This window comes from Sceloporus occidentalis, unplaced genomic scaffold (assembly GCF_023333645.1).
Source record: "Sceloporus occidentalis isolate IW3139 unplaced genomic scaffold, rSceOcc1.0.p SCAF_4, whole genome shotgun sequence".
Classification (NCBI taxonomy): Eukaryota; Metazoa; Chordata; class Lepidosauria; order Squamata; family Phrynosomatidae; genus Sceloporus; species Sceloporus occidentalis.
Window position 1 is genome coordinate 163,187,126 of NW_028316984.1, and position 25,581 is coordinate 163,212,706.

Here is a 25,581-nt window from a genome sequence, read left to right on the forward strand (position 1 = left end):
AAGTGTGATAAGGAAACCCTTACAGCTGTAAAGGCAGTATCCTTTATTCTAATGTATTTTCATTACAAATTTTCTCTCTCAAAGGAATTGGTTTTTAAAATTAAAATAAAGGAGCTGAACCTGCTCCCTCTTAAAACTGAAACCATTTGTGAGGTTATTATTAAAAGTCAAGGGAGATTATCACACACAGACGGGATAGGGATGGGATCACTCCCCCATCCTTATCCCGTCCTTGACAGCAATCAGGCAAAAGCCTTTCATAACGTAGCGCTGATCCTGTCATTATCCTGTGATTGAAGCAGCATTGCATTAAAGTGAATTCCCTTTAATGCAAAATGCCAGGCAATGCCACTTCAGTGATGGGACAATGACAGGATCGGTGCGATAACATATGAAAGTTTTTCACGCAATTGCTGTCACTTGCGCTTTCCAGAAGTATAATGTCTGGATAAGTGCGATGTCGTCTTAAAGTGCTTCCTGCAATTGCAGGGGAAGGACGGGACAGGGACAGGACAATGACATCCCATCCCCCATGTGATAATCTCCAAGGACACAGATCGGATCAATCCTCACTTCAAATGTTGTCTGACACATTTGGGGGGGGGCATCAGCACTGAAAAGGTGAGTGGCTCCAGCTGCCTTCTTTATTACTAAAGATCCATTCTCCTTGACCAACCCTCCCCCACAAAAAATGCTGTGGGGATAAAGGATACTGTTGTTTTTTCCTATAGATTTGCTATAGCATTGTGTTTTTAGGTCATCATGGGCTGAAGAGGAATCCCCTGGTATTGACAATGAAAACAAGAAATGTGAGTTTCTCTGGTCTTCCATAAATCCTTTATAACATAACCTCCAGCTCTTCCAATTTGGCAAGGACAGTTCCACTTAATTCTCTGTTATTGCAGTTTTCAGGTGCTTTTCAAATGTCGCAGTTTCTTCTCCCACTTTCCCCCTTTGTCCTCCCCTTACTTGAATTGCAATCAATCAATCAATTTTATTAATGCTTAAGCCAAAGGCCATTTCCATGATTAATATGTAAAACCGATGACAAACATTTGATATTATAAAATGCTCCATCAAATAACTAACATCCACATTTTATATATTAAACATAATAAAATTCCAGACAATTAAATAAAACAACATTAAAAACAACTGCAAAATTTAGATAAGATCATCCCCATGGCAATCAACTGCAATGTCCGCTATAACTCTTGCCCAAATTTTGATTGCTGCTAAGGCAAACAATGAAACCTTATAAGTTACCTTAGAATCTATATCAGACAAGAGATAAAAAAATCTTTTCAGAGGTAGTATTAGACTGTTTTTCCTAAGTTATGTTTCCAACATTTACCAAGCTGCAAAGTTTGGAGATTAAGATACTATAGGTTGCTTGAATCATATCCTGCTTTAATTGAAAACCCTTCTATCTGGAATTCAAGAGAGAAGCTTTGTGAATACATTTTTAACCAGGGTGTGTATCTGGATAGACAGGCTATTAACAATTCAAAATTTTCCAAATGGTTTAGATTATATAAACTGGACCACCAGATGGCTGCTTACCTAGGGAAGCTTACATTCCCAAAGCTTAGGCAGGCTTTTACAGCTCTCCGTTTTCAAATAATGCCCTCAGCCATGATTGATGGCAGATATTCACACACACCTAAGGATTCCCGTTTATGTATTTGTGGAGCACCAGAAATCAAGGATTTGCCTCATTATCTGCTTTTTTGTTCACTATATATTGAGCCAAGAACTAAGGCGCATTACAGACGGGCCTAAGAGGTGATGTGATTACGCGCGAGGGGCGGCGCTTCCGGACACGCCTTGCCCCTCGCGCGTAACCGATACGTCAAGATAGCGGCGCCCTATACAGATGGGCGCTGCCATCTTGATGTAGCGGACGCTCTGCGTCCGCACGTCCCAACCCGGAAGAGACGTTGCAAGTGCGTGCTTTGGCACTTGCGACGTCTCTTCCGGGTTACCGGAAGGAGCGTGATTTTCGCCCTCCTTTTTTGCAGCGCGGAGGAGTCGCGCGGTTTGGCTGCTGCGGCTCCTCCATGCTGCAACCGGCAGCAGCCTGAGACCGCCCCTTTTGGGCAGTCTGTAACGGGCCTAATTTTATGGGATCTATTTTGTCCAATTTACAGTCTAATACTACTTGAATTGCTGAAAACTAAGTTAAAAGTACAAAAGTAGTTTGTGCTCAGTTAATTCAACAAGGGGATAAGGAGGCAAAATTTTGCCCTTTCCAGTAGACTAACAAGAAAACAAACTGCTGCAGCCTCTCTTAGCTTGTGGGTTTTTCCTCATTAATAACTTTTGCTATCTTAACCACACTAATGTTGCACACTAATGTTGCACACTAAGTTTTCATGAGTGAAATTTGAGAGAGTATGGAAGTATTATGGAAGTCTCCAGAACACTTGCTATCAACTGTCAGAGAATCTGAACTCATTAGTCATGGAGTTGCATAAAAATCTTTATGCAATAAAGTCCTTCACACCTTAAAATCCAAGCTTCCACTTACTTGGCTACAAAACAATAACCACTTATACTCCTGTTGACAGTCTCTTTCAAATTAACACCAGAAATTATATTCTTGGTGATAGAGAGAAATTAATATCTACATAAAATAAATAATCCAGCCTCAGATTTTGTTATTGTGAAGTTTTAGAAGTTATTTCAACAAAATCCAGAAGATACTGTGGTGTACTCGTAATATTGCGGAGAGAGCTATAAGGGCTTGTGTAGGGCATTAATTAAATTTCAGCATAGTACAAACTCCATCCAATAGTAGTTAAATAATTCTGTATCAATATTTTAACTGCTTACATTAATTTTTAACCAAATTAATATATTCATTTCAGGCAAAATGCTAGACTTTTCTTGCTGGTAGAGATAATAATTTCCCATGTTCCTAAAACAATTTTAACAGTTACTAAGAAATTCTTAACAAGTTATTCCTAAATCACTTGTTGTTTTTCAAATATGTCATTAAAACACTACTTGATTGGTCTCTTAATTCTGTACCTTGGGAACTGGTATATAATTTTTAAAATATCTGCCTTTTTTAAAAGCTGAAGACATAGCTGTTTGTGTGAAAAATAATTTGAATTTAATCAATTATTCTTATTATCCTTTTGTATTCAAACAGTATTAATATAAATTGAAAATAACCAATTCTTTAATTACTTTTTAATTTATGCTTTTTTATCCAAAAGGCTGAATGCCAGCTTATCCCAAATGTAAAACTGCCAGCAGCAGATATTTTACTCACCTGACCTTCTTCAAAGTCCCCTGCAAAATGATAGATGACAGTTAGAAAATATGCCTTCATAACATACTTAGGCGTGTTACACACTGCCATTTCGGACATCCTCAGGACGTCCCAGTTTGAAAAAGGGGCATCTCTTCTAGGGGGCGGTCTGTAACGGGCCAAAGTATCTTTATAAATGCATGATCGCTCAGGTAATTTGTCTGGAGTTTCACTCCTGAACTTGGAATTCATCCTGTTTCAATTCACCCCGGAACCCCTGTTTGATTTGCCCCTGACTTCCTCAACCTGGTGTTTTCCAGCTATGTCAACTAACCCCTACCATCCCTGCTATACTAGCTAGGGGATGAGGAAAGCCATAATCCATCATATATGGAGAACACAAGGGTGGGGAAGGATGTGCCATTTCCTCGGCCTCATTATTTTAAGCATTACTAGGATAATGCATGTAAACTATTTTGTGCACTTAAATATGCTATAAAACACTACGTACTGTTAACATGTCTAAGGTGTGAGCTCTTGCTTCCATAACCATTAGATAAAGGCATTTTTTCACCTGAATAAAACTCGGCTTGCATTTTAGACATATACTGTACATAGAGAAGTGAACTTTCCTGAGATTTAACATCAGCTTCCCTGATAGATGTACCACTTGGGGCAGATGCCAGATCCTTTTCCATAGTGGCCCCAGAACTTTGGATGGTATCTCCACCAGATGATCACTTGCTTGCCTCTTTGTCTCATGAAGAGCGAGTGAATACATTTGTTTTGGCCCCTTTCATTCATGAAGGGTTTGTGTGCATATGCTGAAAGGTCACTGATACTATGTGATACTGTGTGAATGTTGGGGCCAGGGGCATTGTGGTTCCATTGCTAATTTCAACATGTGGAAATCATTCACATGTATAATTTGCAAAGATTTCATATTTTTAGGAGCTACACTGTTCAATAACTTAACTGATTTTCTTTTCAGTTATTTATTTGAATTGCAATTTTTAATGACACTGTCATTACTTTAGCTTTGAATTGGAAGTTCTTTTGGAAACATGTTGAAATGAAGTCCAAAATACTGTATGTCTGGGTGGAGACCCTGCTCTTTTTTTTTTAAACCCACAGCTCCAAGGTTACCATCATGAAGAAATTGCCTTCATCTCTGGCTTTTTTCTCTTTGAAACCTTCCTTATGTGCCCTGTTTTCCTGCATGTCACAGGGTTGGATTTGATGGCCCTTGTAGTCTCTTCCAACTCTATGATTCTATGTTTGCAAGCAGATCTTCACTTTTGGAAACTCTAACCTCCTCTTAGACAACATACTCAGGGAATGTGTCTTGTTTGAAAGCAGTGATTCCCAAACTATGGTTTTGGACTTCAACTCCCAGAAGCCCTAGCCAGCTTGGCCAGCACTCAGTAATTCTTGGAACTGACAAAAGTTTGGGAACCACTGTTTTAAAGAAAAAGTGGTGCTATGGAAGGAGTAGTGTTGTTAGAATGAAAACTAGAGAAGGCTCCTCTGTCTCTGATGACTGTGTAGAAGAGGGAATTCCAGCAGATGTTGATTGTTACCTGGTTATGTGACAAGCAACACCTGTTGAAATTCCCTCTTCTACACAACCATCAGAGGTAGAAGAACGTTCTTCAATTTTCAGTCTGACAACCCGCCTAGGCAGGATGTCCAGCCCTCAGTAGGTATTAGGGAGGAAAATTCACAGTGGTTGCCTGCCTCTGCTAGACATTTTAGACAGAATTAAAATAGAATTGAGAAACCAATGCTTCCACCATGCAAAGGGATTTGATAAAACAGTTGAAGGTAAGGCAGTTTTCATGTTCTTTCAAACCCAGTATCAAAAGGGCTTGAGAGAATTCAACCCCTTAGCCTGTGAAGTGCTTGGAATTCACCAAATATTGGAAAAGTTGCTTTTAAAACTGGAGTTTCCTAAATTGTCTGCCAACTAGAGGGCTCTAGGAATTATAAACTTTCCAGATTCTTGCATTTGCCCAAACCAGTATTATTAAGTATTATTATCTACATCAATAATGCTTCACCTTTTCCTGCAGAGATGTCAGTCTTAGAGAATGTATCTGTGATGCCACCACTTAAGACCTCCTGCAGCTGCTGATGTCTTACTGTCCAGTCAGGAACCTTGTCAGTGATTTCCCTCTGCTCCTCTGAGTTGTGTGGTAGCTCATCTGCTTCTGCCTTTCTCATGGACATCCGTATGTCAGAGCTGGAATAAGTGTAGCCATGGCCAGCAGGGCAAATCTCCTTAAAGGCTTCTACAAGGAAGGCAGAGTGCAAGACAACCACATGATGAAAAACAGAAGCCACAAGGAGAAGAAAAAGCTGAGGGAAGATAAGAGCTTTTGGATTATAGGCCCTCAAAGTTAGAGATTTTTTTTGGGGGGGGGGGGAGTATAGCGCCCCATCTCTCTCAGCTGGAAGATTTTATGAGTTTTGGACTACAACTCATAGAATCTCCCAGCTGAATGGTTTGTGGAGCTATAGTCCAAATAAAATTTCCAGGCTCTGAACAAAATCAGTAGCAAGAAGGACTTTGTTTTCTGTTTCACATACAAGATATGTTGGGACCTGCTTCTTCTCCTTTACTCTACTTAGGTATCCATCATAGTTCTCAAACCTGAGCAGAACATGTTTAGACTATATCTACTTGGAGCCAGAGCTGAAGATTGAAAGTTGCCAGAAAAAGGAAAGAAAGATGTTTGCAGGGTTGGGTGTGTTAGTAGTAAATGCAACCTACCATTAACTGATACTGAAAACTACCAGTTCTTTGTTTCATTATAACCATACAGAAACGCTCATTCTCTCTATAGCTATTTATCTCAAACTCAAAAACAAACAGGTAGGTAATAAAGCAAAAGAATCTTCTGTCTATTTAAGGCTGTTAGCCAAACAAACAGTTATAGTTCTGCAAGCCCAAGCAACCTTTCAATTCATCTGATGGTGTAAACATCTCAAGGTTGACTTGCTTCATGCAGCACTGTGAGTGGCATAGGTGGAGGAAAGTAAAGCCTTGACCTAAAAAGAAAGGTGCTACTGTCATTTGGCCTCTGTTTCAGACAGCAAAATGTTTTCGGTTAGCACTGCAACCACACTGTGAATTCACAGGCCCCATGAGTGTGTGGTGTGTATCTTCACCCTTAAAGTAAAGTTGATTCACTACTTGGAGTAGTTGAGTGGCACTGAAGAAACAATCAACACCTTGCAGTAACTGGACAGAGGCACAAGAAAGAGGAAATCTCCCCCTTGGACAACACTGAACAAAATGTTTGTCTATACGCTGAGAAGTCATCACTCTCTGTTTTTCTCAGTTCATCACAAGGGCCTAGGGTTCCAAAGTTTCTAGATGCTTTTATTCAGTGTCATACGTCCTCTCTGCCTCAGGATAAAAAGTCTATACAAATCACTGGCCTAGCAAACTTCAGAACCACAACTAGAATTTGGTCATGCCAGCAGGAGATATTGGTGGAGTGGGGGATAGGAGCTATAAAACCCTAACGGTCACTTTCCCAAGCTGTTACCTGGGCACTCTTAGTTCTGAAACCCAGCTTCTGACAAAGAATGTGAAGTGCTTCTCTGATAAAGGCCCAGTCGAATTAAAGCAATCATAGAATTAAAATAATCAGACAAAATGGAAAAATAAAGCCCTAAACAGCAAGCAGAATTCTTACCAGAGCCTGGCAAAGGACACTTCTCACAATTTAACCCCCAGCCTTTGCCAACACGACTGCAACAGCAAATCTGTTTGGTAATGTGTTGATTGAGTGGCAGGGCACACACTCCTCCTACTGCCGAGCGATAGCACATTCCCTGCTCTGTTGAAACCGCTTTATCAGCTAAAACAAAAAGAGTGAGTTAATCTTTTGCACAGACCCATCAACTTTTGAAAGATTTTATTTTGGGGGGAGGGAGAGAAAAAGAAGAAGAAAGATTTGGAATGCATGTCTAGGCACATATACGCAGATGAAAAGACAATAAGGTAAAAGGCAATAGAAAAAGAGGAAGACTGCACAACAGGTAGATAGACTCAATCAAGAAAGCCACAGCCCTGAGTTTGCAAGGCCTGAGCAGAGCTATTGATGCAGAATGTCTTAGACATCTCACATTCATAGGGTCATCATAAGTCAAAGTTGACTTGATGGCAATTAACAGTAACAACAAAGTCCTACTGAGGGTAGAATTCAAAGACATAGCCATGTTAGTCTGGAACAACATGCAAAGAGATCTTGTAGCACCTTTGAGACTAACCGCGAGAAAGAAGTTGGTAGCCTAAGCTTTTGTACACTCAAGTGTACAAAAGCTTATGCTACCAACATCTTTTTCTCAGTTAATCTCAAAGGTGCTACAACATTCCTTTGCATAAAGTTCTTCTTGTTCAGGCTTGTTCCCATGTGACATACAATATGTTCTAAGCACTGTGGTATTTAATTCTGAATAAGTGCACATAGGATCATGTTATTAGGCTCTTCCCTCCTTGTCTTTAATGCTTCACCAGCAATGAAGCTGAAAGCAGGAAAAACAAGGAAACGCTTTTATAATGGCATTCATTCAGTGCAAAAAAGAGCTGAAAGTCTTCATTTTATCATCCTTTAAGAACACTTGTTTAAAGCATTCCATTCTAAAATGCTAATCTGGACATCTCTAATTTAGGTTACTGGCAATGAAACTGGTTACGATATTAATCCTGTGTCAGTTACAAAATTTGCCAAATCAAGCAACTAAATATACTATCAGTGTGTGAATAAACTGCAAGATTCACAGAGTTACAGGATTACTGGCTATTGTTTCTTTTCTGCTTAAATTTAGCACAAACGGTTTTGAGGCAATTTATCTTTATTTGACTACAGCATGGAACAGGCAACTGCTGGGCTTAAATTTGTGTTCTAATTTTATTATGTTTTAACTAGATACCATTTTAAAATGTTTGTCTTATCTGATTCATAGGATAGTTTATTATTTGTTATTTTGATTATTATTTTTTGAAATGTTGATTAACACTGGCTTTATTGCCATTAACCATTTTGGGAATTTTTATGGAAAAATGGGCTACAGTGTAAATGTAACAAACAAATATACAAAGAAAGACTGAAGGCAAAACTGATCAAAACAAAAGCACAGTAATCAGAACAAATTGTTCCAATTTAGTAACCAGAACTTATTTTCAAAGGGGAAGAGAAGTATTTCAAACCAGGGTATCTTTTGCTCAAGTGAGAAAGTTGGCAAACCTCTCCCAGTTTAAAATAAACTTTCAACAATCACCTCCAAAGTGACTCTAATGAATGAAAGATCTGTCCTGGTTTGATCCCTCTGGCTAATGCCCCTCCTTCAGACTCCTTATGACCAACTGTGGCACAATAATTATAAAAAATTGTCCTAAGTACAAAAGAAAAGGAAATTGGTATTGTTTATTATTAATACTTACAAACACAGTGACTGCGGGATGGATCCAGCATGGTACCTGGCTTACAAGTGCAGAGGAAACTGCCACGGGTATTCACACATTCTGCATCTTTACATACGCCACGGATTTGACATTCATTGATATCTATAACATGAACAAAAAGTACAAAATCAGCAAGTACATCCTTGTGCTGACCCAAAAAAGAGTACCAGAAGCAAAAGGAAATAGGTCAGTTATGAAAGGATGGATAGCAACCACCTTATTGATATGGTGAGATGGATCACCAAGCAAGAGTGTGTGTAGAGGAAGGTGCTCATGGACTGAAGTAGAAATCACAGAAAAGCACAGGCAGAAAAAAGGTAGAGAGATAATAAGGAAGGGTGGCTTTGTGATTTTGATAAGATATACCTAATCAGCACTGTGCACAGCTACCTTTTAGAGAAAGAAGAATAGAGCTTTTTTCAGATTTAAATAACATGGAAGGTTATTTAACCCTACCTAGATCCCCTGGTGAGGAATAACTACAGACTGGTCTCCCTTTTTACCATTCTTGGGCAAAGTGATAGAGAGAGGGCAGTCGCCTTCCAGCTCCAGGTTATCTTGGATGAAACTGATTATCTAGACCCATTTCAAACCAGCTTCAGGGCAGGATATGGAGATGAGACTGCCATGGTCGCCTTGGTTGATGATTTCCATCTGGGCATTGACATGGGAAGTATGACCCTGCTGGTGCTCTTGAACATCTCAACGGCCTTTGATACCATTGAACACGGTATCCTTCTGGAACGCCTGAGGGAGTTAGGTATCAGAGGCACTGTTTTGCAGTGGTTCAGGTCCTACCTCTCAGGCAGAGCCCAGATGGTGTCACGTGGGGACAGTTATTCATCCAAGAGGGAGCTCATATCAGGTGTCTCTCAAGGCGCTATACTGTCCCCAATGCTATTCAATATTTACATGAAGCCGCTGGGAGAGATCATCCGGAGTCATGGGGCACGGTGTTATCACTATGCTGATGACACCCAAATCTATTTCTCTATGTCTCCGACTGTTGCGGTGACTAGGGATGGCATCTCTCCTCTAGATGCCTGCCTTGGGTCGGTAATGGGTTGCATGAGGGAAAACAAATGCAGACTGAATCCAGAGAAAACGGAGGTACTTGCGATAGGTACCCTATGTCCAGGCATGGAGATTTGTCAGCCAGTCCTGGATGAGGTCACACTTCCCCAAAGGACGAAGTTTGCAATTTGGGAGTACTCCTTGATCTGTCCCTGCAGTTGTCATCTCATATAGATGCGACGGCCAGGAGTACTTGGTATCAGCTTTGGCTGATACGCCAACTGTGTCCCTACCTGGACCGAAAGGACCTTGAAGCAGTGGTACTTGCACTTAATCTCTCATTTAGATTTCTGTAATGCGCTCTACCTGGGGCTACCCTTGTACCAAGTTCGGAGGCTTCAATTGGTTCAAAATGTGGCAACCAGATTGGTCACCGGCACGTCTATGTTTGACCATATAACACCAGTATTAAAATCTCTTCACTGGTTGCCAATTAGCTTCCGGGCGCAATACAAGGCGTTGGTCATCACCTTTAAAGCCCTACATAGCTCGGGCCTGAGTTACTTGTGGGAACGCCTCTCTCTACACAATCCGCCCCGCACTCTCAGAACATCAGGGAAGTATTTACTGGAGCATCATAGTACTAGCTTAAAGAGAACTTCCCACAAGGCGTTTACAGCAGCAATTCCAAAATTATGGAATGGCCTACTGGAAGAGATCCGTTGCATTACTACCTTAGAGGCCTTTAAGAAGGTGTCATGGCTAGCCAAGAGCAGGACTCAGAGGACAAGGAGGAGGCCGTGGCACCTCAAGTGCAAGAGGAAATGGAGGCTATACCGGGTCCTAATCCTGCCCTGCCAGACCCCAGCCCTGATCTCCCAGCCCCAGGGATGAAGCTCAGCCAGGTCCTAGCACTGTGGGGATTCCTCCTGAGGTTCAGCAGCCTAGTGGTGACTCTGGGGAAGAACCAAGCCTGGAAGTTCCTTCCTTTAGGCAGTGGAGAGCTGAGAGTGCTTGCGTGCGTCGATCCAGGAGGCTTGCAGAGAAGCAAGCCGTTGATAAGCCATAGGTGGCACAAGGGAGGGCGTCCTGTATTTAAGTAGCTACAGAACGCAGACCCTTTGCCAGCAATTATTGCAGTATCCTTCTTGGTGATTGCTGTCAGCACTGGCTTCTTGTTTCCTTAAACCCTTGTTTGTCTTGGACCTTCGACTTTGGAAAGAACTGGACTCTTGTTACCTTCTGGCTGCCCTGACCTTGGACCGAATTGACTTCCGTGAACTCTGGTATCCTGACCTTGGCTCTGTTCTGGCGTGCTTCTCTCGGACTAACAGAAAGGTCTGTAGACTGTCTCTCAGCTCCTTTCTTGCTGAGCCATCCTTATCAGCATTTGTTTGGATGTGTGCTGGCCGCAGTCCAGGACAGAAGGCACTCAAAACGAATCTCTTCCGGCGGGCTTACCCATCAGATTCTATATAAAAGCTGATGACAATATCCCACTCTCGACTGCGATCACTGACTACTGATAAACTGATTTTAGAGAACTAATAGGAATTGGTAAATTTTCCACCCCATGCCCCCTTGCTCAATTTTTATAGGATAAGCCTACATTATAGAAGCCACATTCTTTATACATACCCCCTAACATTTTACATACCCCCCTAATACAAGGTAATACAAATAATACAGAATACTAATACAATCAATAAAACACTATTCTGTATTATTTGTATTACCTTGTATTATTTTATTGTTGTAATCCCACCTTGATCTTTGGAGAGGTGGGAAATATAAATGAACTCTATTATTATTATTATTATTACATCTTGCCCTTAAATAACTATATCTTATGCAGAGCTGTGCATCCACAGCAGGTTTACTATTCCAGTTGTATACATCTGCTCCCTCTTCCTGTCTCTTTTCCACCCCATGCCCCATTTCTCAATTTTTATAAGATAAGCCTACATTACAGAAGCCACATTCTTTATACATACACCCTAACATTATACAGATGAAAACTAGGGCACGTGTGACCAAGCAACATGCAAGTATGGTGAAGATGACAAACATTATTAAAGACACATTAATTAATTAATAATTATAATAATTAACACCAATTAACATTATGAATACACAAGCTGGAGTGATTGCAGCAGCGTGCTTTTCCAAGTCTACAGGAAAGGGCAAGATTCCAGCTACTCCTCTATTATTTCTGAGTTAATTGAGTGCAAATTACTTTTGCACTTTGAACTCAGTTTGCAGCAACTGAAGTAAGCCAAGCACAAAGGGTGAAAGTGGGAGGAGGACAGAGAAATCAGGACATTTTTAAAGCATCTGAAAAAGCAGAAGAACAAAGAATTAAGCAAGACTGTCCCCACAAATGTGGACATTTGGAGGGTATGCTTTATACCTTTCATTTTCTGTAAGGTCCCCTGATATGACAGGAGTGAGCAACCAGGAGCATTATAAATATTTTGGACTGCACTTCCTATGGACGCCAGCCAGCATAGAAAATATTGTATAGATGATATTGTATTGCATTGTTATATATTTTAATCATGTTTTATGTTAATTTTATAGTTTGGGAGGGAGGGTTAGGTCAGGGTTTTATGAGTTTTATTGTTTTTATATTGTGTATCATAAACTCTGTTGTTACCCACCTCGATCCTCAAACGGAAGAGGTGGGATATAAATATATTATTATTATTATTATTATTATTATTATTATTATTTTGGGAGTTGTATTCCAGAATATCTGAAGGGCACTGCATTGCCTACTTCTGTGATAGGTATTGTCATGACCTAAATCAGGCATTTTTATACTTATATTGCGCATTTTCTCCAGGCACTTCAAGGCAGCATACATGTGTCTTCCTCTTTCTTTGAGTTATGTTAGAATGAGAAATGGTAGATGGTTCAGTCATCCAGTGAATTTTGTGGCCGAGTGGAGATTTAAACCTGGGTCCTAATCTAAAATTCTGGCCACTACAAGGAGATAACACTTGTGAGAGGGTCGCTGAGAGTGTATGCTTTTTTTCCTTGTCACACCTTTGAGATTTTAACAGCTAACTCTTTCTGCCTTTGTTATCTCATAGAACCTATTGTTTCAAGTAAGGGATATAGGAAAGGATCTAGCTTTTCTAACTGTTGATTTACTATTCAGCAGTTGCTTCACTGGATCTTGCTGTAGGTGAAACTAACAATAAGATTAGGGTTGCCATTCATCAGGACCTCCAAACCGGGACAAATGTAGGACAAAATGTTCAAATGTAGGACACATTTTTTTTGTGTCCTACATTTGAATAGGAGCCTTCGAGGCTTTCCCTCTGGGCCTGGGCCCCGCCCTCAGTGGGGGCGGAGCCCAAGCGGAGAGGGACTCCTCCCCTTCAGGGAGGCTTTCCCTGCAGGCCTGGGCCCCGTCCTCAGCGGGGGCGGAGCCCAAGCAGAGAAGGCCTCCTCCCTTTCAGGGAGGCTTTCCCTGTGGGTCTGGGCCCCGCCCTCGGCGGGGGCGGAGCCCAAGCGAAGAGGGACTCCTCCCCTTCAGGGAGGCTTTCCCTGCAGGCCTGGGCCCCGCCCTCGGCAGGGGCGGAACCCAGGCAGAGAGGGATTCCTCCCCTTCAGGGAGGCTTTCCCTCTGGGCCTGGGCCCCGCCCTCGGCGGGGGCGGAGCCCAAGCGGAGAGGGACTCCTCCCCATCAGGGAGGCTTTCCCTGCAGGCCTGGGCCCCGCCCTCGGCAGGGGCGGAACCCAGGCAGAGAGGGATTCCTCCCCTTCAGGGAGGCTTTCCCTCTGGGCCTGGGCCCCGCCCTTGGCGGGGGCGGAGCCCAGGCGGAGAGGGACTCCTCCCCTTCAGGGAGGCTTTCCTTGCAAGCCTGGGCCCAAGCGGCAAGCGAAAGCCTCCCTCAGCTTGCTATATCTCGCCCGGGAGCAGGGGCAATCCCGGGCACGGGGCCAAACCGGGCCGTGACCGTGCGGCCCTGCCCCAAACCGGGAAAGTCCCGCCCCCAGGCGGGATATGGCAAGCCTAAATAAGATGTAATCTAGTGTTAGAAAAACGAATTAATTACATGTAAATCATGCCACTGTGCATGTCTGGTACCTTTCATGCACACTGTAATAAGTATTCAAAAACAAAAGAGGCTTGAAACATCTCATAATCCAGTGGGAAAAAAGAGAAGTAGTCTCAAGAGGTTTCTTTCTCAACATAGCCCAATGTGTTTCAGTCTGAAAATATTTGTATGCCCTTCTTCCAGGGAAAACAATTCGAAATACCAACCTAAGAATCCTGTCTCCAAAAGTTTATGCCTGGTAATGGATATCAAGTGCCTAAATATTCTGTACATATGAGGCCCCAAAATTTATGTACCAAGATCTAGTTTTACCTTGCACTATAAAGTTCTGAGATCAAATGTAGTGTAATGTTTGGAGTGTTAGTCTGGGGCCTTGGAGATTCAGGTTCCTCCCCTTTTGCAATCCTTGTTGAATGGCCTTTAATTTCATGGACTTTGCCCAATTGCTGCATGGTCACAAGGGGAGGGGCCAGCCTGCTAAAGATACCCTCCCCATACCATTTTAACTAAGGACAGAAACAACAAAATATGGGCATCTTCTTACTAACATCTCTATTTTTTCTCCTGTTTGGTATGCAACATCTTGCTTGATGAAGAAGCCAGGGAGCTTTGAAAGCTTGCAACAAGTATATTGGGCATTTCGGTTGGCCAATAAAGGTATTACTGTTTGGTGGATTTTTAAAAGGAAATAAATTAGTATTGTATTTGTTGCTTAAGAGAGCATACATGCCCTTATTCTTACACTTCCCTTCAAAGTCTTCTGTTGCCCAGGGTGCAGCATGAATTGCCAACTTAGAACTATTTGACAAATAGTTTTAAACTAAATGCCAGGGCTGGGAAATCTGTGGGCCTTCATTTTCCATGAGCCCTTTCTACCTGCCCAATGGTAAGGTAAGCTCATCAACAGTGGGAGGTCCCATCTTATCATATGCCACACCAGGGTCATGTGTTTCTCAGGACCTTCAAGAATGTTTTGCTATGAAGTTCAACCTGTCTTTGCACTCTCAGATGTGTGTGTCAACATATGATCATACAGAAGATAAAATGAGAGGAAGAGAGGCATTTGTAATGTCACTGATCATGGCTGCCTGTGTAGATTACATAGGATAGGTAGTGTGTCCAAAACACATTTAAAAGTAACACTTAAACTAGCTTTGGCTTTAGCTCTTTGGCAGGGAGGGAGGAAGGAATCCAGCAGCACGTTTAAGATTGTTTCCTTTTAACATAAGCTTTTGTGAAATTTTGTGGAATTCTGAGGAAATGGACTGATATCCATGGAAGACAATGCCTTTATGTTACTCTTAAAGGTCCCACTAGATTTCTCCCCACTTATTTGTTTTTATAGTTACCAGTCATCTCTTCTGCATGAATAGCAATCAGATGATCAGACATTAACATAAATGGTGGAGACACTCAAAGGAGATTTGGACCTAAATCCAACTGCTGAATGAAAAATTCCATTGAGTGAGCAGATCTCCTCTCATTGAGATCAATAATTAGATTTATGCCTTAAATCTCATGTGTGAAGATACTGTCTAAGTGATAGCTAATCCAAGTGGTAGCTGATTTCTGCACCACTGTTGGAGAGTTTCCTGGAAAGAAAAAGTCAATTATACCCAGTGGGCATCCTGGGGGGGGGGGGGGGGTTGGTCCCACACATCAGATGACCTGAGAAGCATTGCTCTAAATTACACTTCGGACAACACTCTTGGTTGGAAATGATAAGGAGTGATCATTCCTTTACATGAGCAGGTGGGGGCACTGTCTGCACATAATCTATAAGAACTACAAAGGAGGAAACATCTTCCTGCAATTTGCATGCCAGTTACTTGGAAATGTAGATTGTAGAGGAGGACTAGATTGCAAGGATCTGTCAAAGGAGAAAGAAGATGCTAAACTGCTCTGCACTAACTCACCAAATGACCTATAGTAAGTTATTTCCACTTGCCATTCCAGCTGTACAGTGAAGACAATGATCCCACTGGCCTCTGACCCCCAGAGACTTGAAAGGGTCAGGTTACATTTGTTAATGACTGTGAAACTAGCAATAGAGACAGCTGCCTGTGAAGAATTATGATCAACAGCACAGAAGGAGGTGAAAGGTAAACATTTCTTCTGGCTCCATCATCCAATTCAGTCACCAATACAAAGGGTGAAAAAAACTTACCCGGAGTCTAGCTGTGTCATACAAAATGCTTCCAGGATACCAAACAAAGGGGAAGAAGAGCCCCCTCATATTTATGGCAGGTTTCCAAGAAACCCAGTTTTCCAAAAATTTGGGAACTGTTGTTACCATGATACAGCCAGCAAGAATGACACACATAGGACATGCAAATTATTCTCATATTCTCTTATTCTGGTGTTCTGTTGTATAACAAGATGAAATATTCAAGATTTCTGGGCATCACAATTCAAAAAGGATGTTGAGAAACTGGAACATGTCCAGAGGAGGGTGACCAAAATGGTGAAGAGTGTGGAAACCATGCCTTATGAGGAGAGGCCTGGGGAGTTGAGTATGTTTAACCTGGACAAGAGAAAGTTAAGAGGTGATAGGATAGTCCTGTTTAAATATTTGAAGAGGTGTCACAATGAGGATGGCGCAAGTTTGTTTTCTGCTGATCAGAGAATAGGACACAGAAGCAGCTGCAGGAAAAAAGATTCCACCTCAACATTAGGAGGAACTTCCTGACAGTAAGAGCTGTTCAACAGTGGAACACACTCCCTCAGAGTTCAATAGAATCTCCTTCTTTGGAGGTCTTTAAACAGAGGCTGAATGGCCATCTGTCAGGGATGCTTTGATTGTGTGTTCTTGCATGACAGGGGCTTGGACTGGATGGCCCTTGTGGTCTCTTCCAACTCTATGACTCTATGATTCTAAGTTGGATATGGTTCTAATACTGTGTGTCTTCAAGTTGATTCCAATTTATGGTGACTCTAAGGATAACTTATCATGGGGTTTTCTCACCAAGATTTGTCCAGAGGGGGGTTGCCTTTGCCTTGCTTTGAGGCTGAGAGTATGTGAGTTGCCTAACATCATTTAGTGGGTTTCTATGGCTTAGCAGGGATTCACACCCTGGTCTCCAGAGTCATAGACCAACATGCAAACCACTACACTATGCCACCTCCCATGGTTCTAATAGCAGATCAATGGTCATAAAACTTGGTGGAATTGATAGGTTGGCTTTTTGTGCTATTCAAATCCTTACTACTTAAACATGTTTTAAACACCTTTTGACTATCATTTATTGACAGTGAATGTTTTGCATTCCAAAGTGAGCTGACTCTCATTTGCAGTACTATATAATATTGTTCTATGGGTTTTAAACAGAACAGATTCTATACAGTTAGCTGATTCCATACAAATAATGCAGATTCCATACAATTAACTGAGATTATCCCAGTGAATGTTAACCTTATTTTTTGCCTCATTATTTGCTATAATGATTACAAATAAGAACCTTGCAATATGATCTGGAACTCTCAACTCTTATGTTGTTGTTCTTGTGTGCCTTCATGTCATTTTCAATTTATGGCAACTCTAAGAGGGACCTATCATGGGGTTTTCTTGGCAAGATGATAGGCTGAGGCTGAGAGAATGTGACTTGCCCAAGGTCACCCAATGGGTTTACATGGCCAAACTGAGAATCAAACTCTGGTTTCCAGAGTTGTAGTCCAATGCTCAAAACACTACACCCCATTGCCTCTCTTATAGTTTGAATTTAATACCAGGAAGAGGAAGCCTGATATTTGCTTCTCAGTACAGGGGGTTGGGATCATAGTTCAATGGTACAGCACATGCTTTGCATGCCATGTGTCGATGTTCAATCCTTGGCACTCCAGATGGAGCTAGGAAAGATTTCTGTTGAAAACCTGGAGAAACACTGCTAGTCACCGTGTAGCCAATACCATTGTGTAGCCAATACTAAAGCAGGATTGACAGCTTCCTATGTTTGTGTTAGCAAAAGCACGGAAGAAAATACTTGGTTAACCATTCATTTATTGGCTCTTGTTCAGCTTGACAATAGATGTAGAGCTAAAGACCTTGAAAAATCAGTTTAACCATCCCATTCACTCTTATTTTCCCCCACCCTGCTTGGGAGGATCTGAGACATCCTGTGTGGTCTCATTCCAGTGCTCTCTCCGCCAAATGGCTCTGAATACCTTGGGAAGGCCTTCAGATTCAGGTTCTGGACAAACCCTAGTCAGTGAAATAAACATTCCACTATTGCCAGAAAGAGATCTGAATACAAACGTAGCAAGGAGTTCCTCGGAGCAGTAGACTATCTGGAGGGCAGGGCTAATTAAAGGCAGTGTTACAGTTCAGATTTCAAAAAAAAAATTTAAAAAAAATTCTGCAGTCTCTATTCATATCTACATATAAATGGTACATATACCACTTCCTTTGTGGGTGAACTTTCACAGTCCTTTCTAGTGTTGTCTGGCAGCAGAGTTCTGATCAGTGCCCACCATCTGGGAGATGCCATTGAAATGTAATTCTAGGCTGCATGAATAAGAATGTAGTGTCTAGAAGATCAAGAGAAACAATAGTGCCAGCCTATTCTGTCAGGCCTGGAATAATGTGTTCTGTTCTGGACACCACAATTCAAGAAGGGTATTGACAAGCTGGAACGTGTCCAGAGGAGAGTGACCAAAATGGAGAAAGTTCTGGAAACCATGCCCTATGAGAAGCAGCTTAGGGAGTTGGGTATGTTTAACCTGGAGAAGAGTAGGTTAAGTACTGACATGACAATCATGTTTAAACATTTGAAGGGACGTCATATTACAAATGGAACAAGTCTGTTTTCTGCTGCTCCAGAGACTAGGACAAGAAGCAATGGATTCAAACCACAGGAAAAGAGATTCCGCTAAATCTTGGGAAGAGCTGTCCAACAGTGGAATATGCTGCCTCAGAGAGTGGTGGAGTCTCCTTCTCTGGAAGTTTTTAAACTGAGACTGGATGGCCACCTGTCTGGACTGCTCTGACTGTATATTCCTGCATGGCAGGAGATTGGATTGGATGACCCTTGTGTTCCCTCTCTATTCTTTGACTCTATGATTCTACAGTTGCAACTTTATTGCTCTTGGATTCATACTGGGGTAGGATTTCCACACTATATCCCATGTAAATTGAGAGGATTTTAGCTGTTTGGCTGCTCCTACTACTTCCTGTTCACAAGCAATCCTACTCTAGTAGCTGCAGGCCTGCCAGCCTCTCTCCAAAAGACTTCCCATGCTTCTGGTTATGCGCTCCACCGGGAGTGTCAGGAGCTACCACCTGAATATGCTTTTTAGTCATAACTGGGCCAATGACAACAATTCTATCTGGGGACAGCTGTATATTTTTGGCATCCAAATTGAGACTGAAGCCAAAGGCCTTGCCCACATTTCAGTAAAGGTCACAAAAACAAATGTGTTTCTGCAAATTTATTCCCAACCTGGCTGGGGAAGAATGGAAAAGTGGCACTTGTATGAAAAAATCAGCAAGCACAGAAAGGCTTCAAACTCACTACAGTTTGATTCTAGAAATGTGCCAATCGTCCCACAATTTCATGTTACTTCAGCAAACAGATTTTGGAAACATTTGTTTATTTAAAGCATTTTAACCTTGCTCTTCAGCCTAAATGTCTCTCTGAGTGGCATGCACAGAGATATAATAAGTCTCTGCCTGCAGGCTCACAATGTAAGAAACAAAACACAAATGGAAAAAAAGATTGGGAGGGTGAAGGAGAACATATCTACAGTCATCCCTCCACATTTGCAGCTTTCACTTTTGTGGATTTGATTGTTCATGGATTTGATTAATATGTTCTCTCTAGGATCTCTAGGTCAGCGGAGGAACTAGAGGTTCCTAGAAAAAACAGTTCTCTAGACATTTGTAGGTCTTCCACTGCAATTCTATGGCCAACTTCCAGCAGATGTTGACCACAGATCTGCACTGGAAGACCTAGAGATTGCTAGAGAGGTGTTCTCTCAAGTTAAAAAAAAACCCAGTGTTTTGTTATTTGTGGTTTTTCCACTTTCACGAGGAACCTGTGCCTCTAACCCCCGGCGAATGTGGAGGGACCACTGTAATCATAAAACATAACTAAGGCCCTTTTCAGATGCTCCCTAACCCTAGCACATACTGAGGGCATCAAAATGGCGGTGCCCTGTCTACATGAGTGCCACCATTTTGACGTAACGGCCGCGTCACGTCCAAACGGCACGGTGCGGCCGTTACATACTGGTGCCGCTGAAGGGCACTTGTAGCACCCTTTCCGCGGTGCCGAAAGGAACTCCAAAATGGAGCTCCTTTCGCACCACGCCAGCGATACTGAAGAGAAAGAGGCCAAGCGGCCCCTTTCTCTCTCTCCACGCCACTGTCGGGGTGTCCTGGGGCATTTTGCCACTTCCCCGATGCCTGGAAAAGCGGCGGATTGGGCCCTATGGGGCTGCTGCTGTGGCAGCTTAGGCCCCGATCCAGCGGGGAAAGGGGCGGGTGCAGGCCATCCCAAAGGGGCGGTCTGTATCCTGCCTAAGAAACCATCTAAGAGTGCTTTGCAGCCTGGTAACAGGTTCTTATCTCCACCGTTTTTTCAGTAACTGACCACTCAGTATGGGCCCTTTCACACTTTACGATTGCTGTTTTTTTACTTTAACTGCCATGGTTCCATCCTATGGAATCTTGAGATTTCCAGTTTAGGCAGGAGTATTTAGGATGCACATCTAGAGAGTTCCAACCAAATTAAAAACCATAGGATTCCACAGTATGCAGCCATGACAGTTAAAACCAAATCATAGTGATATAATAATGTAGTGCAAAAGGGCCCTAGAAGCCTACAAAACTCTTATACTTGCTCTTGGCTATATTGGGAGACTTACAGAGAACTGTGTGCAAGAATGAGAATTACACCATTGCTAATCACTCCCTCGGCAGTACTGTGAAGGAATTCTACAGCAAGGCTTATCAAACAGAATGTGTACAATGATGGCTGTTAGAGAAATGCAAAGGAGGTGTGCAGAATGGTAAAGACAGATACTCAGAGTTTACAAATGGGCTGTGTCAGCCAGAAAGGCTGAGCCCCCTGATATTGTGATAAGTTGCTAATCAGCTCAATATGACAGAAATTCCATTTTGAAGGAAAGGTGTCAAGGGACCATCCATCACTGGACTTCCAGGCCATGACTTCACATTACATCTTCCAAGCAGAATCTCACAGTTTGTTCTGGGGGTGAGTGGGAATCACAGAACAAGAAGGCTACATTTGAGCAGATGGAACTGTGAAGGCAAGGAAGGCACCTTCAGCACATGCTTCTTTTCTGTTATTTTGAAAAACTATGTGCCTCTTAAGCATGCCATATACTCCTCTCCTCTGGGATTGCTGTTTATGGTTACATGATTGCTTTTCCAAGATATTTCTCTACTATGCTCAGTGCATGCCCAAAAAACACAGTAGAATGTGTGGATGACCCCATAAATGGTCCAAACTTATAGCTGTTGGACAACATCTCATGACAGAGCATATTCAAGCACTTGAACTTGTATCATTGTATGGAATCAACATAAAATGTTACAAAATGTTACAGAGCCCCCTGGTTACTTAAGTCATCAGAGCTTCAAGCAATAGCAATCTTTTTTGTTAAGACGGATGGACATCAGGGCCAGGATATGGTGGCTGGGGACTCTGTTTGATAGCACTCTACTGCAGTCCATCCCAGTAGTTCACTAAGTCTTGATTTTTAGGAGGTTGGTTAAGCCTTACTGTTCTGTGGAATTGTACAGGCTGACAGGTGTTCTTGGGCTGCTAATTACAATAGCCCCAGCCAATGGTGAAGAATGCTAGGAGTTGCAATTCAACAACACCTGGAGGACTGAACAATTCTCATTCAGAGTTAGATCAATGAAAACCTAAGTTACCGATTTAGGTGGGGTACAGACCGCCCATTTGGGGCAACTTGCAGATTGGGCACAGATTGGGGCCAGGGCAGCCACAGCCACTTCTCCCTGGTCCCAAAAAGGGGTGTCCTTGGGGCTTCATGCCCCAGGACACCACGGGAGCCTCAGCCAGAGGAAAAAGGGGCCACTTGGCCCCTTTCTCCCTGGCGCTGTTCCCGCAGCCATTTTGTGGCTGTGGGAACGAGACGCCCTCCAGAAGGAGCTCTGTTTCGGAGCTCCTTCTAGCACTGCTGTTAGGCCGCCACAAGCGGCCTGACGCAACACGAACCTGTCACACCCGCACCACGCTGTTTGGATGCGGTGTGGCCATGACGTCAAAATGGCAGTTCCCATCTGTACAGGGCGTCGCCATTTTGATGTACGGAATACATGCTAGGGTTGCGGGGCGTCTGTAAGCAATACCCCAAGGCAACCTTAGCATGTATTCCTTACGTGCTAAAAGGCCCATCTGTAATGGGCCTTAGTTAGTCATACTAACATATAATGAGATGATAAATTTTTTACTGCAGATATCCAGTGCTCTGCAAATTATAAAGCTCAGTAGTACCTCCTCAGGGTGATGGATGGTCTCTTGACACCTTTCCTTTCAGAAACAATTTCTGTCATATTGAACTAATTAGCAGCAACCTATTCATTTCAATTAATCCGCATTAATAAGGACACACAGTGTATTTAACTCTTCATATACTACACTGTATTATGTAGCACCTTTGAGACTAACTGAAAGAAAGAAGCTGGCAGCTTGAGCTTTCATAGACTAAAGTCCACTTTCTCCAATGCATATAGTGGAGTGGAAGCTAGGGACAGACCATATATACCATTGGCATATGAGAATGTAAATTCAAATTCAAAATCCTTTGTGTATGGAAATAAAGTGCCAAGCCCATTCTATGTCATTTTCACACACCAATGGCATATATATGTCTGCCCCTGGCTTCCACTCCACCATAGGCATTGGAGAAAGTAGACTTTAGTCTACAAAAATCTATGCTGCCAACTTCTTTCTTTCAGTTAATCTTAAAGGTGGTACAAGATCTCTCTACATACTGATTTTACAGACTAACACAGCTATATCTCTGAATTCTACACTGTTTTATCTTTTTGAAGTTATTTTATGTTAAACTTTTCCCCCAACGACCTCTAGCCTGCCCAAATGACTCTCCTCCTCCCCACCACTTCATAAGGAAGGTCAGCTTCAAAAAAAAAAATATCTGGGCCAAGGTTACCTGGGTAGTTTCATGGCATACTGTAGGGCAGAGCCTGGATCACTTAAGTCCCAGTCCAATACTCTAACTATTACTCTAGAGTCTAACCACTACTCTAGAGTCTTCTCTACTTGCTTTCTAAATTGGTTTAATCATTGCATAATTGTTGTCTGTCCTATTTATTGGTAACTAATTTTATAATACTAATGAGATTGTACTGTTGGTTTAAATTGTTGTTTCAGCTGCCCTGAGGCTTTTTAAAGTGTGCAGCAGGATATACATTGAACAATAGAGTAGTAAGTGGGACTTCTCCACACCTGTTCCCTTTCAAACTTTCCTCTCAACACCTCTTACACAGACATGCATGCGCACACAAGTTTGCTACAGTTAAGGTTGCTTTAGGGTACAGAAAATATAATCCTTGTTCAAAACACCTACCAAAAAACCTAAATCACACCCGGCAATTAAATTATTAATTACAACTTCACCAAAGGCAAAGAAGTAAATCATTATACATTTCTCAATTTACAGGTTGGAAGAATCTGTATTTGTTATGTGTCAGGATTTACTTTATCACTGGACTAAGGTTAAACTTTCATCCATTGGCAACAGATACTGGTAATAACCGAAATGTATCAAGATTCACAGGTGTGAAATATCAGTTAGAAGACACATTGATGTAACTAAATATTTTGCTGGGAGTAGACACAAGTTTGGGTTTGTTTAGTTTTGCAAATAAAGTACAGATTAAGCAACAATGCTTGATTTAATAAAAATAAATACAAACTTGCACAGTTGATGAAAGGGACAAGAAACAGTCTCATACCTACCTTGGCAGTGGCTCCGATTCAACCTCTTATAACCCTGTGGGCATTCAACTTGTCCATTTTCAATCACTGGGTGATCTAAGCAGGCATGGGGGAAAAACAAAGCCTGTATCAAGTATGCAAAATTCAGCCACCTCTTTTCTCTTCTTCATTCCCTGAGAAGGCTTCTTCCATTTTTGTCATCACTGACTCGTTATTGATGTTATGTGCCTTCAAATCAACTCTAATTTATGGCAACGCTCTGATATAGTTGTCTTGGCAAGACTTATTCAGATGAGGTTTGCCATTGTCTTCTTCTAAGGCTCAGAAACCCATCCAAGGTTATTCACCGTGGGTCTCCAAGGCTGCACAGTGATTCAAATCTGTCTCCCCAAGTCCTAGTCTAACACTCAAATTGCTATACCACACTAACTCTTCACACTCTCCACACTAGTACTTGGATTTTTAATAATCTTCATTTTGTGTTCTTCTCAGAGTGCCACCACAGTTTCTAGGAACACCACAAATCCATATTGGTATGTGACCTTCCTTTTTTATGTTATGTGTTTCCTATGAAAAGTTTTAAAGTTTCATCATGGTTAGTTTAATTATACTATCGAGAATTCTCCCCTTGATATTCCCATCCAAGTACAGGAGCAACACAGTATGTTTCAGCAATTTAGAGCCCTTCAGAAATTCTCAGACTGCAGCCCCCATCAGCCTTATGCAGCATAGCCTACAATGAAAGATCATGCAGTCCAGTAAGGTCTGGAGGGCCACAAGTTGTCCACTTTGGGGCTACAGTTTTCTGACACTTGCCCATGCCTCTCAGAAAATAGTTCTCCTCTTTGCAGTTTACCCCAAGAAACACCCAGTAATTATTTTGTGAAATTGCTCTTAGTAAAAATAAATCATTTCTAAAACTTTGGACTTCTGTGACTACAGTCCAAATATTCCAGAGGCCCCAACCATTAAAATCCATCCGGCAAATATAGAAGCACTACTTTCATATGGGATAAAAATAATACGATTCAAATGAGTGGATTAGTCTATAGTAGTCCAAAATACCCTTTTATGGCAGCTATGATTCATGCCCATATCAACACTGAATTATTTGTGAAGAACAGAGACAGGCATTACTCTCACCTGAAATTGGTTTTATGACAGAGATTAAAACGATAGAACTGTTTGTTCCATCATGAATGACTATCCTTAAATTTGCCCTTAATGAACAAAATAATTTTAGAAAAATTAAGTTTGCCCCTTGGATGACCAGAGGAAGCTTGCTCCATGGGTCCTAATATGGATTTCATTGAGAATGTTTCTATTTCTGAATTTAATAATACAGCAAAACAGGGAGGATTGACATCACTAGTTGAGGATATGAGGCAGCTGGCTCCCTTAAATATGTGCTTTGCTCAGAGAGCTATAAAACCATTTTTGAATATGAATAGAATCCTTAATTAAAGCAAGGATGGTTAATATTTCAACATTAGTACGTCTCTGCTTTAACAATTGTATAGATGAGGGAATGTTGGCAGGTGCAGATTGCCAGGTCTCTACATTGCAAAGAAATGGAAAAGCCACAAACCTGCCAGACATCCCTCCTCTCTTTAACATTTAAATGTATAGGCTCCATAAGGTTAAAAGACTGGCTATCTATGGAAGATAGCTTTCAGTAACCAGTATTTGCAGAGCAAAGCAGAAGTAGGATCTGCAACAAAGTGTTGCTGTTTCAAATAATTCTGTTCTGTATTACAGCCACACATCTTCTCCAGGATTATCCATTCCATTTTCTACCACCACACATTAAACA

At 41.9% G+C, this 25,581-nt stretch overlaps 1 protein-coding gene across 4 annotated transcripts in view; it reads right to left on the reverse strand.

The window, feature by feature from the left end:
- The window catches only part of LTBP2 (latent transforming growth factor beta binding protein 2), a 205,622-nt gene that overhangs the window by 55,949 nt on the left and 124,092 nt on the right, over positions 1-25,581 (reverse strand). For 3 of the 4 annotated variants that reach the window (XM_089522201.1, XM_089522202.1, XM_089522200.1), the window contains exons 9-13: positions 23,790-23,864; positions 8,715-8,837; positions 6,964-7,128; positions 5,320-5,550; positions 3,281-3,300 (exon numbers count right to left, since the gene is read on the reverse strand). In XM_089522201.1, the coding sequence (XP_089378327.1) occupies positions 3,281-3,300; positions 5,320-5,550; positions 6,964-7,128; positions 8,715-8,837; positions 23,790-23,864 (614 nt within the window). The remainder of the gene's footprint in view (positions 1-3,280; positions 3,301-5,319; positions 5,551-6,963; positions 7,129-8,714; positions 8,838-23,789; positions 23,865-25,581) is intronic. The other variant, XM_089522203.1, reaches the window with a different exon arrangement.